The 13,192-nt window shown below is 44.6% G+C and overlaps 1 protein-coding gene and 1 long non-coding RNA gene across 8 annotated transcripts in view; one reads left to right on the top strand and one right to left on the bottom strand.

Moving 5' to 3' along the window:
- Positions 1-1,600: 1,600 nt before the first annotated feature.
- Positions 1,601-6,264, bottom strand: LOC309334481. Its single transcript, XR_014153116.1, has 3 exons — positions 6,129-6,264; positions 2,545-2,645; positions 1,601-1,727 (listed from the first exon to the last, which is right to left on the bottom strand). It is a non-coding gene; the product is annotated as an uncharacterized lncRNA (long non-coding RNA).
- Positions 1,700-13,192, top strand: part of CDRT4 (CMT1A duplicated region transcript 4) — a 34,501-nt gene continuing 23,008 nt past the window's right edge. For 2 of the 7 annotated variants that reach the window (XR_014153098.1, XR_014153100.1), the window contains exons 1-3: positions 9,507-9,711; positions 10,870-10,960; positions 12,302-12,393. Coding sequence is in view for 1 of the 7 variants with exons in the window: in XM_081848780.1 (XP_081704906.1) it covers positions 1,824-1,841; positions 10,870-10,960 (109 nt within the window). In the remaining 6 variants the exon portion in view is untranslated. Of the gene's footprint in view, positions 1,842-6,428; positions 6,685-6,810; positions 6,867-9,484; positions 9,712-10,869; positions 10,961-12,301; positions 12,394-13,192 lie in introns of those variants that run through there. The other 5 variants (XR_014153095.1, XR_014153096.1, XM_081848780.1 and 2 more) reach the window with 5 other exon arrangements.

The following is a 13,192-nucleotide window of genomic DNA, read 5'->3' as shown; positions in this document are numbered from 1 at the left end:
AGCCCCCTTCTGCCTGATTGTACTGAACATTGCATTAGGGGAAGGGTGTGTGAAAATGTTTATAGTGTGAGCTCATGGAAAGAGAAGCGCTGGCAAGAATCTAGATTGCAGAGCAAATGCCAGAGGAATCTCAGAGTCCCAGCATAAAGTGCATCATTGCTTTTAGTGAGTGCTGACTTGCTGCTAATGCTGATGTGCTGGTTGGAGTGAGGGATTATCAGGGAATGCAATAAAATTGACATCATGCTTCAGAGCTGAGGCAAGGCTGCATCTGTCAACAGCACGACCCTCTTCTTTGCTCACAATTCTAAAAATATATCTGTATTGAATGAAGGACTTCATCGACTTCATCCGTGGCCGAGAGAGAGGCTTCCAACAAATGCAGACAGGAATTGTGCATCCCTAGAGTAGCTTTCCAGACATCTTTGATACTCACAAGAGACATGGTGGCCCAGCTTTTCATAGTGGGAGAGGTTTTTTTTTTGAAAAAAATGCAATTATCCCATTAATTCTTAAACTTACACATACACAGAATATCATTCTCTTCCCTCAAAATAAGCAGCTTTTCCTTTTTATGTAATGCACGCACTCTGTGTGTACCAATTGGGCCTAGAATCAGTGGATGGGGGAATCTTTTTTGCAGACCCTGTACCCATTTTTCCCACTGGAAGGTCCCCAACACAGCCACACAATATATTTAAAGCACATGGTTTCTCTCAAAGAATCCTGGGAACAGAACTGGGAACAGAACTACAATTCCCAGCCACCTTAACAAACTACAGCCAGTTGGGTAGGGTATAAATAATAAAATTATCATCATCAACATCACCAGGAGTCTGGTTTTTTTTGGGGGGGGGGGGAGGTGAAGATGTGACCATAGTCCTTACTTCCTGTCTGACACCTAGACTTTCTCAGAAGCTTCTTATACATCCTGAAAAAACAGGAAGGGTGGTCGTTCTGTACCAAGCATGAGTGATCCCAAATTGAGAAAAACTAACATTTAGGGATGGGTGATATATCGTCCAAAATTGGTTTGAAGTCCACATCATGGTAACAGTTTCATAATATTTGGCATGACGATATATTGCAAATCATGATGTGTGTGTGTGTGCTATGTAAAAAATCATGACATGGGGGGGGGGGAATCATGATTCTCTCATGATTTCTGCCATCTCTGTTGCTCTATACTATAAAATAACAGTTGGAACAATATGTTAAATGTAAGTAAAAATATCTGTTTTAGACTCCTGAGTAGTAGCAGTTGTCAGGACATTGCCCCATTCACTTCCACACAGTTCCATCCTGATTTCAGACATTGTCATATATTAGTATATTGTGATGTTTAGCTGGTGATATATCATGATGTTGAAAACCGGACATCACTCAGCCCTAATACCCTTATGGATCGCAGGATCTAAAATCAGTGGTGGAGCAAGCCGATTGGGCACCTTGCAGTGGGCAGATGGTTTGGGGCAGCGCGGAACCTACGGGTGCCAAGCCACCACGTCACTCCCAACAACATGTTGTCTTCTTACCTTATCACAGAGGAAACTGCAGAAACCTGAGGTTGCCCTGTTAGCAGGTGGGTTCAATTCATATGATAGCTCTTTGGCTTAGTTTGGCTGTTCCTTTCCTGAAAGTGCAAAGTTCAATTTTCAAGTATCCAGGATGGAGCTTAGATCATGAGTACAAATCTTCACTGGGAATTCAAACCATGGCCTTCTCCTCTGTTGACAGAGTATCACATTACTGCCTAAGCTTGATGCCTTATTCCAGAACTTCAGCCACAGAGACAATTCCTTATGGAGCCTTTGGTGTGAGGGATGACTAAAACACACCAGGTAAGCAGTCATGGTCTAGTTCCTTATGTCTCCTATCAAGCCAAAGCTTTCCCCAGTGGAATTATACAAAGCTGTTTATACTGGATTCAGTTATGACTGAGCTTGCATTCCAATGGAGTTTGCGTATATTCAGGGAATAACATGTCAACTCATCGTTTTGGAGTTGCATTTGCTGCTTACTTTCAAGCCACCTGTTTTTGGCAATTGACATTGTCCCTCCATTGTGTATTTGTGTGCATATTTGCAAGTGTACACATGTATTTATCAAATCTTCATCTTCACAGATATGCTCAGAGGTCAGTAGCTACATAGCAGCTACAAGTTATGGCCCTACAATCTGCATCACAAACACATTATGGAGATTAAATGGCTATTCAGGTATTATACAGGGGTTGTATATTGCCAGTGGATTCTACTCTGTCCACATTTCCCATTGGAATACAGCTGAACTGGGGTGGGGAGGGTCAAATGTGATGAACTCCCAGTTTTGAAAATTCAGATTCTGATGGTGTGTGGATTCAAAAGGTCTTTGTAAGGCAAAAATCTGATGCTTTGATAGAACTAGAGACCTTCTTAAATATTTATGCCATTTGTGTCCCACCACCAAGAAGCTCAAGATAGCATAAATGGTTCTCCACCCCGATTTCATCCTCACAGCAGCCCTGTGAGGTAGGCTTGGCTATTTATACCCTGACTGACTGACCTTCTGTGTATCAGAGTGGGCACCCTCAATGGCAAAGACCTCTGTATAGCTATCCAAAACTATCAAAGTGGAATGTGGAAAGAAACGAGCCTCAGATGTCCCTATTGGTATAAAAAAATATTTTCCTAAGTACGAAGATTAAATTATTTTTTGGGCACAGCCAAGACTACCACAAACCTGACTCCCACAAACTCAGATCACCATGATACCCAAAGCAACAAAGACACCTTCCTCTTCCACACACCCACAAACACACCTCCTTCTCTATTTTGGAACTGACTGCGGGCAGAGCCTCAAAATGCTCTTCTGCCTCTTGTATTTTTGGCCCAGTCTCCACTTTGAAATGTGACCAAGGTGACATTTGGATGATTAGCGTAACCAGTGGTTATCAGCTTTCCTGGCTGCTTAGGACCTCCTCACAGCCTTGCCATTCCTCAAACGCTGTAGATGCTTTGTGTGAAAAAGAACACCCCTTTTCTGGTTAGTCGCAAAAAGATGACTGAGAGAGAAGCAGGACTATCCCTCAAAGTAGCACCTGCACATTAGAGCTAGTCCCAGGTGCTGAACAATAATTCTGGGAGTCATTTTGGACTCACAGCTGTCCATGGAGGCACAGGTTAATTCTGTGTCCAGGGCAGCTGTTTACCAGCTCCATCTGGTACGCAGGCTGAGACCCTACCTGCCCGCAGACTGTCTCGCCAGAGTGGTGCATGCTCTAGTTATTTCTCACTTGGACTACTGCAATGCGCTCTATGTGGGGCTACCTTTGAAGGTGATGCGGAAACTACAACTAATCCAGAATGCGGCAGCTAGAATGGTGACTGGGAGTGGCCACCGAGACCATATAACACTGGTCCTGAAAGATCTTCATTGGCTCCCAGTGTGTTTTCGAGCACAATTCAAAGTGTTGGTGCTGACCTTTAAAGCCCTAAACGGCCTTGGTCCAGTATACCTGAAGAAGCGTCTCCACCCCCATCATCCAGCCCGGACACTGAAGTCCTGCGCCGAGGGCCTTTTGGCGGTTCCCTGGCTGTGAGAAGCCAAGTTACAGGGAACCAGGCAGAGGGCCTTCTCGGTAGTGGCGCCTGCCCTGTGGAACACCCTCCCAGCAGATGTCAAGGCAATAAACAACTATTTTACTTTTAAAAGACAACTGAAGGCCCTGTTTAGGGACGTTATTAATGTCTGATGCTGTATTGTTTTTCATATTCGGTTGGAAGCTGCCCAGAGTGGCTGGGGAAACCTAGCCAGATGGGAGGGGTATAAATAATGAATTATTATTATTATTATTATTATTATTATTAGGCAAAAACAGTTCATTGTGCAGCAAATACCTTCTTTGGGCAACTTTCAATAGTCACTGGGAGGAACTCAGCATTGCATTAAGTTGATCGTTCTGACAGCTCAAGCATTTCAGCTTACAGGGAAAGCTTCTCTCCCCTTTCACACTTTGTTTTGGGGGTTCTCCTGACCTACCCAGAGCCAATATCAGTGGGTACATGGGGTTAGGGAAAGGGTACAAGCCTCATTGCAAGAGAAGAAGTCAAGTGAACCCCACATACTGATTCCTACTGTGACAGAAAAAGATAATACAACTTTCAGAATTTTTAGCCAGATTTTAATTGCTGGCTTACATGTGTGCACATTTGTACAACTAGTTTTACATATTGGACAGTATTACATATTTTAAAATACTGATTAAGATTATATGGTGAATCTATTGGTTCTATTTTCACCTTTTTAATGGAGGGGTGGGGGGGAATCTCAGATATTTAGGGCATGTCCGGAAGGCTACTTCCCAAGTTTCTATTCTGGCCAAAGTACTCAGGAATGCAGGAAGTATCTTAGGAGGAAGTAGGTAGTCTGACATTCTTGATCCTAGGAAATCCAGGGGGAAATGTGGACTGTAAAGTCTTTAATGGTCCTTGTCAACTAATGGCCCGCAGTCTCCATCCACCTCGAGATATCTGCAATCACATTAAAGAAAATTCTCATTTTTATATCCACGTTTACTCCAGTCTTTTCCCATCATCATGTATGTAACTTTATCAAAACTCTGCAAAACTTTAAATCCTTCTCCCTCACAAGAGCTGGTCTTCAAGCAGAGGCTGGACAGTCATCTATTGGAAGCGATCCAGTTGTTGTTGTTTTTCATTTTCTTTTTTTCATTTTTTTTTTTTGAGGTGATCCAGTTCTGTATCAAGCAGGGAGATGAACTAGGTGGCCTACAAGGCCTCCTCTGACTCTATGGTCATCATACTTTTAACTCATGGTTCTGTGTGCTTTTGCGCACCGGGGACCAATTTGTGGGATGGTGCTGCTAGCTCCAATTGCAAGGGGCCCTCCTGGTCTTTTGTGTAATCTCACAAGATTTGCCCTGCACTTGTGTGGCCTTGTGGGTGGAATGCTGGCCTTTTCAAAAGGGCTCGTCATGGTCTTTCCCTTCATCAAGCTTCCCCAGTTCACCCTCTCTCAGTTTAGAGTCTTTTCACTCAAGCTTCAAATGGCGGCTGGTTTTCTGGGCCAAAGGATAATTTTACTCTCAGTCACCATTGGCTCATGGTTGTGAGGTGGGGTTTCTTTTGTGGCTTTTTTCTCAGTAACAAAAAGCCATTTTTGTTAGGTGATTGTCATAACTTGGGTGAAAATAGGATTGGCTTAACATAGCAGGCGCCCTGGGATTCTTTCCCATAGTCCATTCCAAACCCCACAGGATCACCCTGAGTTAAGATGTGAGTCAGACATCCCCACTGTGCTCCACATTAAGGAATTTCCTTTGGAAGGGCCCAAGGTCTGAACAGGGGGGTGTCTGATTCATGAGGTAACTGCTGCTTGTCAATGACATACAGCCTGGAGGCATTTGGGTTGAGAGGAAGGGAGACTGCCCACGGAAGGAAGGAAGAAGAGGCAAGGCTCCAGGGCTGTACGGCCAACCAGTCATGCCTGTGTGTACAGACAGAAATCCTGGCTGTGTAGGTGGTGATCTCAGAACAAATCATTCACTAGCATATCCTTCAAACATACAAACGGGGCTTTGCCAAATATCCCTTCCTTGGAACAGTAGTCAAACGCACATGTACTGGTTGTATCTCCGCCCAGTGCTTCATAGCAACGTGCTGTGGCATTGTCTCCTGCTAGTTCCCCCCCTTAACCCAGAACAAAGGAAAGAACAAATGTCTTTGTGGCTCACGATGGCAGTAAAGAGAAGGAAAAACTTATTCACTTCCAGGAATGCTGGAAGTCAAGGGAGCACTTGGCAGCACTTCAGTTGATGACACTGCCTCTCTCTATGAAACCATGCGCTTCACATCCCAACGAATAGATGGGGGAGCAATGTTGCTCTATTTACAGCGGACGGATGCTTCAGATGGTTCTGTTCCCAGAAATAATCAGTACCCTTTGACTAAGTTAATCCCCGATACAAAATCCTCTAAATGAGGTGGGGAGACTTCTTCAGCCTGAGGACTGCATTCCTGCCATACGTTACCTTCCAGAGTTCACATGCCAACGGAGGGTGGGGCCAAAGCTCCATATACCTTCCATTCACACTCATCCCTTCATCCATCCACATGCTCCCGACCCACCCTCACTCTGTGCTCATCCACATCTATGCATCAGCAGCACATGGTTCCTCTTGGGTTCTTCCCCGAAGATGAAAGTTACAGCTTGCCTGATGTTAAATAAAGAATTGTGAAACTGCTAGTTGTGGCCTGATTAAATAATGGCCATTACGATCTGAGCCAAGGCTGATCCAATACATTTGGGCACCTGAGGTGAACCACAAAATGGCACCCCCTTTCCTTGCCAGGAATGGGGGGGGGGGGAGATAAAGACATCAGGTTCTGCTGCCCCTGTGGGTCCTGCCACCTGAGGTGGTCATCATGACTAGTGTCACCTCCAAACCCCATAGTCTTTCCCTGCGTGACTGGATTTCATGCCACATAAGCAAAGCTAAACACTTTACTTGACATGGTGACATTAAGTGATTGACATGTGGTGGCCCCACCCACCTGTCAAAATAGCCCATGGGACTTGCGGGAGGTTGGGATCTGGCTCATCTGCTAGATCCAATTCCCACCCCTGCCTTAAAGCAGCACCTGGACACCTAGGATCGGAATGTTAATAGCTCAGGGTATTCAGGTGATGTGTCTCCATGGGAGATAATTGTTAGATGATTGCTTCTTAATACAAGACCACCTTGCATTGTTCTGAAAGGGAAATACCTGGAAGGTCATGAAAAGTGACATGCCTTTCTTCTCCTGACAGAAACTGCGGTTGGAGTCGGGAAGAAGAAAGGCTGAGAAAACCAAGAGGGCAGAGAGGTGAGTTTGGGTTCTGTAAGCAGCTTTGGGACACACCTCTTTGGAGATCTGAAGTGGACAACGGTTTGGCTATCTGCTGTCATGTGCAAACTGGGGCTCCAGTTCTACTCAATCTATGTATCTGCAAATAAATTATACAAAATGCTAGCAAGACTCCACTGACCACCTTCCAAAGGGAACCAAACTTGCGTAACTGCTTTGCCTCAGGAGCTTTCTACCAGGTGGAGAAGTCACAATACTTCAACAATATTAGTAGCAGTGGTGCAGGTAATGCCTAGCAGGTAACAAAGAACCAGTGCCTGTGTCTCTGGGTTGCACCATGCCCCTGAAACGGATGCAGAGAGGAAATGAAAGTGAGGAAGAGGCTGCAGGAAAACAAAGGAGAGAGGATGTTGTTACAGAGTGTCCAGCCACTTGGAGTGGCAGCCTTCCAATGGACTCCTGACACAAGGAGGGATGTTGACTTGGAGCCTTGGATTTCAAGCCAATCCAAGTAGCCCTGGCCTTTGTGGTTTCTTGCATTGTCTTTTCCCTAGTTGACTCCCTGTTAGTTGTTTGTGATTCCCACACTGTACAGCGTCACATGCAGAGTTCCGGTGTGAACTGTGAGCCTGCCAAGAGGATGACTTAATCTAGATCTACAAGAAGCCCCCCCCCTCTCTCTCTTTCTTCTGAGGATGCCAAAAAAGTGCATCATTGTTTGCTTTGACAGCCTTGATTTCACCTCAGGGAAGCTTCCTCCACAGTGACTCTTCCAGTATTCCTGTTAGAAAACCATTTATCTCAGATTGCTTCCAACATGGCAGCAACAGGAACAGAAATATCTCCTGCAGAAACATACCATTTACAATGCTCAGTCCAACAGGGGTTTGAGGAGGAATTATAGTAGCACTGAAATGTTAGTGAGGTTAGAGTACTGTCATGGGCATCTGTGAGTTATAAATAGATAAAGATAAAGATAAAGATAAAGATAAAGATAAAGATAAAGATAAAGATAAAGATAAAGATAAAGATATATAGATATAGATATAGATATAGATATAGATATAGATATAGATATAGATATAGATATAGATATAGATATAGATATAGATAAAGTGGGCAGGTGCTCCCTGCCCATGACCCATAATCCCCAGATTCCTATCATTTTACCAAAAAAAAGTAAGTTTCTAACATTTTTAGAACCTTAGATATGAAGCAAAATGTACAGGCAGTATTCTCCTATCTTTTTTTGTGTGTGAAACTAACCTGCTCCTCCCCTTTCAGTGTTTTACCTCTCTGGGATAATTCCTGCAGAGGCTCATGGGTACCACCAACTTGATAGGGAGTAGCACTTTGGCACTACCCACTTCACAATGTCCCCTGTGGGCTATAACAACACTCTAAGGCCAGGTTGCCAATTCAACAAATAAGTTTGCTGGCGTTTGTGGTACAGTTGGGCTATGCTCTTCTATAAGCCCCTGTTGGACAACCCCAACACTAGGTATAAATCTTCCTTTGTCAAGGCCTCTGGTGGGCCCCACAGAACCTCTTGCTATATAGGTTGCCATGCTCAGTCACAGACTGCTTTCTTGTTCCATCATCTTGGCCAACTGGGAACTTACTTCTCTGTTCCTGTTTCCTTCCCTGCCCCATTCTCTATGGTTCTTTTAGCTCTCAACCTTTTGTCCTTTGCCTCCCCTGCTTTTCCATAGACCTTTGTCCATTTTCTTAAGGGAGAGGGCCATAACTCTGTGGTGTGCCATAAAAAACCACATCCTTTATATGAAAAAGGTCCCAAGCTGAATGCCCAGGATCTCGAGATAAAGCTTTGAGAGGCCCTTGTCTGAAACCCTGGAGAGCCACTGACTATCAGTATAGAGTCAATATTGAACTGGGTGGACCAGTGGCTTGACTCAGTATACACTAGCTTTCTCTCATTGTCCTCTTGCCTGTTTTGGGCACTCTCTCTTCACCTGCTTTTGCCTGCTCCTCTAGGGTTCTTCATCAGCAATTTCCCACCACACCATCTTCTTATCCACCTAATCTCCCTTTCACTGCTCTCTGCCTCGTGCCCATCTCTGGTCCTCTCCTTTCCTCATCTTCACTTTCTGCCAATGCCGACCAAACTTGGAAGAAATTGCCAGCTGTTTTACATAAGTCATAGTGTTATTGAGTTTTTGTTGAGCTCATAGGGCTGGACCCCACCACCACCTCAATCTGCAAAACAGCAGGGCTGATCCCCGTTCATCAACCCAAGAGAAAGGGGACATTTGCAGCATCTACATTGATGGAATTCTGCAAAATCTTCTCAGCAGGGCATGATTGTTCAAATGATGCTTTGTACACATTAACTTACCACAGACTAACAGTGCAGGAAGCTTCCATGAAGGCACATCCTTAGAAAGCATAATCAAATTCTCACTTAGGCTCCCATGTGCCCAACTCTTCTGTGTATCTGCCCTGCAGTTGCCTGGTAGCTGACACAACATGTTCTCAGTTGTAAATCTTTTAATTCCACCAAAGCTTGAAGGCAACTTAGCTAGCAGAGCTGCAGGATGCAAGATCCCTAAACTGGAGGAATAATATAACTGGATTACTGTGCCAACTATGTCATAATCCCAGCTCCTAGCAATAATCTACAATGCTATGTTGGAGAGTGGTATGAGGATGCCACAATGATTTACACCAAGGGAGCCTCAAGGAGCAGGGCAGAACAACAGCTGCATGAGTATTGATTCCTAATTCTATTTGCAGGAGAAAACCACTCCTAGTAGCACGATAACACATGAGAGGGTTTCTTCCAGAGGGACTTGAACTTCCCATTGCACCTGATAGTCAGGAAAGAAGAGAGAGCCTTCCTTAGGTACCATATACCTCATGACACCAGGAAGGGTTGTAGCTCAGTGGTAGAACACATGATTTGCATGCAGAAGGTTCCAGGTTCAAGCCTTGAAATCTCTAAGCAGGGCTGGGAAAGGCCTCTGCCTCAAACTTTGGAAATCCAGTGTCAGTCCATGTAGACCAGGGTTTCCCAAACTTGGATCTCCAGTTGTTGTTGGACTACAACTCCCATCATCCCTAGCTATCAGGATGATGGGAATTATAGTCCAAAAAACAGCTGGAGACCCAAGTTTGGGAAACCCTGGTGTTGACAGTACTGAGCCAGATGACACTGGCAGTCTATGAAATAATTTATTATTATTATTACTATTATTATTATTATTATTAATACCCCACCCACCTGGCTGTGTTTCCCTAGCCACTCCGGGCAGTTCCCAACAGAACATTAAAAACATGATAAAACATCAAGTATTAAAAACTTCCCTAAATAGGGCTGCCTTCAGAGTCTTCTAAACATCAGATAGTTGTTTATTTCCTTGACAACTGATGGGAAGGCATTCCACAGGGCAGGCGCCACTACCAAGAAGGCTCTCTGCCTGGCCAAGGGCCTCATGCTATATTGCTCTGTTTTGCTCAGTCTTAATTTGCATTGCTCCATTAGCCAACATGGCAACTGAACTAAAAAGAGGTGATAAATGGCATGGAAAAAGAGACGCAGGGAAGGTAAAGAACAGTCTGTTTAGTAACACCGCATTGGTCCTCAAAGGGCAGCTTGATTAATTATGGCAATGTGCATAAACTTTCATTCTGGAATCATAGTTTTTGCATGAGGCATTGACTACAACGATTAATAGAATCGCTAAGGTTATATCGCACTGCCTTGTGTTGTGTGGAACAAACTTTTGCACTGAAGTGCCTCATAATTATGGAAGTGAATGATAAAACTCCTCTTCATTTTAGACGGTCTGTGAACCTAGCAATGTCCCCCGTGAGCCTTTATTTCCTTGAGCAGGGCTTCAATATAGCAGCTCTATGGCAACCACCCTGTTTACTGGCAGGCATTTGCAACTTACTAAACTGCACCTAGCTTCTGGGAGAGCAAAAGAAACAGAAATGCATCCTGTTTGCTGTGTGCCAACCTGTATCTTATTAAACCTGACAAATGGATATTTTCTTAAAGGATCTCTTAGAGCCTTCTCAGAGGGACATCTTCAATCACTTGACACGGACGAAAACAACCATGGCAGTCCCTTTTAAGAGCGCACTGAAAGGTAAGGCATTCTGGGTTGACTTGCTACATCACCATCAGAGAGCCAATCATCTGTTGTGGCCAAATCCCAATCTGAAGAGTTGGGGTACTGTCCTCTATTTTGTTAGGAAAGCTTAAAAAGGTAAAGGGACCCCCTGACCATTAGGTCCAGTTGCAGACAACTCTGGGGTTGCGGCACTCATCTCGCTTTACTGACCGAGGGAGCCGGCTTACAGTCATGTGGCCAGCATGACTAAGCTGCTTCTGGTGAACCAGAGCAGCACACAGAAACGCCGTTTACGTTCCCACCAGAGCGTACCTATTTATTACTTGCACTTTGTGCTTTTGAACTGCTAGGTTGGCAGGAGCAGGGACTGAACAACGGGAGCTCACCCCATCGCGGGGATTCGAACCACTGACCTTCTGATTGGCAAGCCCTAGGCCCTGTGATTTAACCCACAGTGCCACTGCTTAACCAAAAGGAACATCTAAGTGGTATTATATTACTGGTATTGATGATACATCTTCATTGAATTACATGTTTAAAGTTTTCTTGGTACATGCTGAATTTGCACAGTTGCAGCCCTGCATATTCAAATATATTGGATGAAGTGTTGCTATTATTTTTTAAAGGTGGGTTTGGGGAAGAGAGTGATCCTTGAGATGGGACTATATAGCACCTGTGTTTAGCTTATGCCAAAAGAAATTAATAGAAGCAGTGGCGTAGCGTGGGGGGTGCAGGGGGGGCCGGCCGCACCGGGCGCAACATCTGGGGTTAGGGCAAATCCACAGGTTAGGGGGCGCAAATCCACGGGTTAGGGGGCGCAAATCCACGGGTTAGGGGGCGCAAATTACTTGCCTTGCCCCGGGTGCTGACAACCCACGCTACGCCACTGAATAGAAGTTACCATATTCTCAGAGGCAGGGGGCCGGTCATGGATGCAAAGGCATAAATTCACTTGAAAGACTTATACTGAAGAAGGAATAGAACTACGGCTAGGAAGATGGCTTCTATCCAAACTAAACAAAAATGTTTTGCACCTATTTTTTGTGGAGTTCCAGAAAACAAGAAAGTGGAGAATGACCACTGAATGACCATAGAATGCGTAGTGCAGGCAGCAGATCACTTGAAAAATTGTCATAGACATTTGTCCCAATTCAGCAATAAATAGCAGGTTTTCCCAGGGGAAAGTGGTGGGACAAGTGTGGGTGAGCCCTAGGTTGGAAATATGCATTGTGAAATATGGAGAGCACAAATTTTGAAGCACTGCTGTGTTTCAGTTCACGTATTGTTTTGGAAAGTGCGGATTATGTTGGTTCATCTTCAAATGAAAACTGAATTAATTTTTCTCCCAGTTCCTAGGCCCCACCACTGAGCATGAGAATTGTGAAGTAAAATCCAATAATTTGAAGGTTCTGTGTTGACAGTTCCAACCTGATAACCTGGCAACCCTGGTTTGTATTCCTTAATCAACCACTATCCTTGCAGCCAGAATTAATTTCCTTCTTTCTTTATATATTGGAAAGCACAATGGTTTGTTTTAGAAGAGAGAGTTCACTGTTATTACTGCAAAAGCTGCTGAAGCACAAAAGCAAACCCTTCCACATATTAGAGCAATGTTTTCCTTTTCACTGAGGTCTGAAGGACAAAACCAGAAGAAAGCTCAGTGTGTTTTTTGGATAAGGTTTCTGGCAATGCTTTCACTTGAAGTAGAGGTTTGGGGTAACTCATATTACTTTTTATGTTTATTTATTTTTATCTCTGTGGTTTCTAAGTGTTACATTTTAGTTCAAGTGGGCAATGAAAATGTTCAGAATTTCAGCCCGATTCATAGTTAAAAAGGTAAAGGGACCCCTGACCATTAGGTCCAGTCGTGACTGACTCTGGGGTTGCAGCGCTCATCTCGCTTTATTGGCCGAGGGAGCCGGCGTATAGCTTCCGGGTCATGTGGCCAGCATGACTAAGCTGCTTCTGGTGAACCAGAGCAGCGCACAGAAACACTGTTTACCTTCCCGCTATAAAGCGGTACCTATTTATCTACTTGCACTTTGATGTGCTTTCGAACTGCTAGGTTGGCAGGAGCAGGGACCAAGCAACGGGAGCTCACACCGTCGCGGGGATTCAAACCACCGACCTTCTGATCGGCAAGTCCTAGGCTCTGTGGTTTAACCCACAGCACCACCCGCGTCCCAGTGATTGACAGTTACCTGGGTGCCAAAGTTACCTGGGTGCCAAATAGGGGAGTCCACCCCA

The sequence above is a fragment of the Podarcis erhardii genome (genome assembly GCF_964252035.2).
Source record: "Podarcis erhardii genome assembly, chromosome: 2".
Taxonomy (NCBI): Eukaryota; Metazoa; Chordata; class Lepidosauria; order Squamata; family Lacertidae; genus Podarcis; species Podarcis erhardii.
Note: the sequence above shows the minus strand (reverse complement) of the source record. Positions and strands in the feature narration are given on the sequence as shown.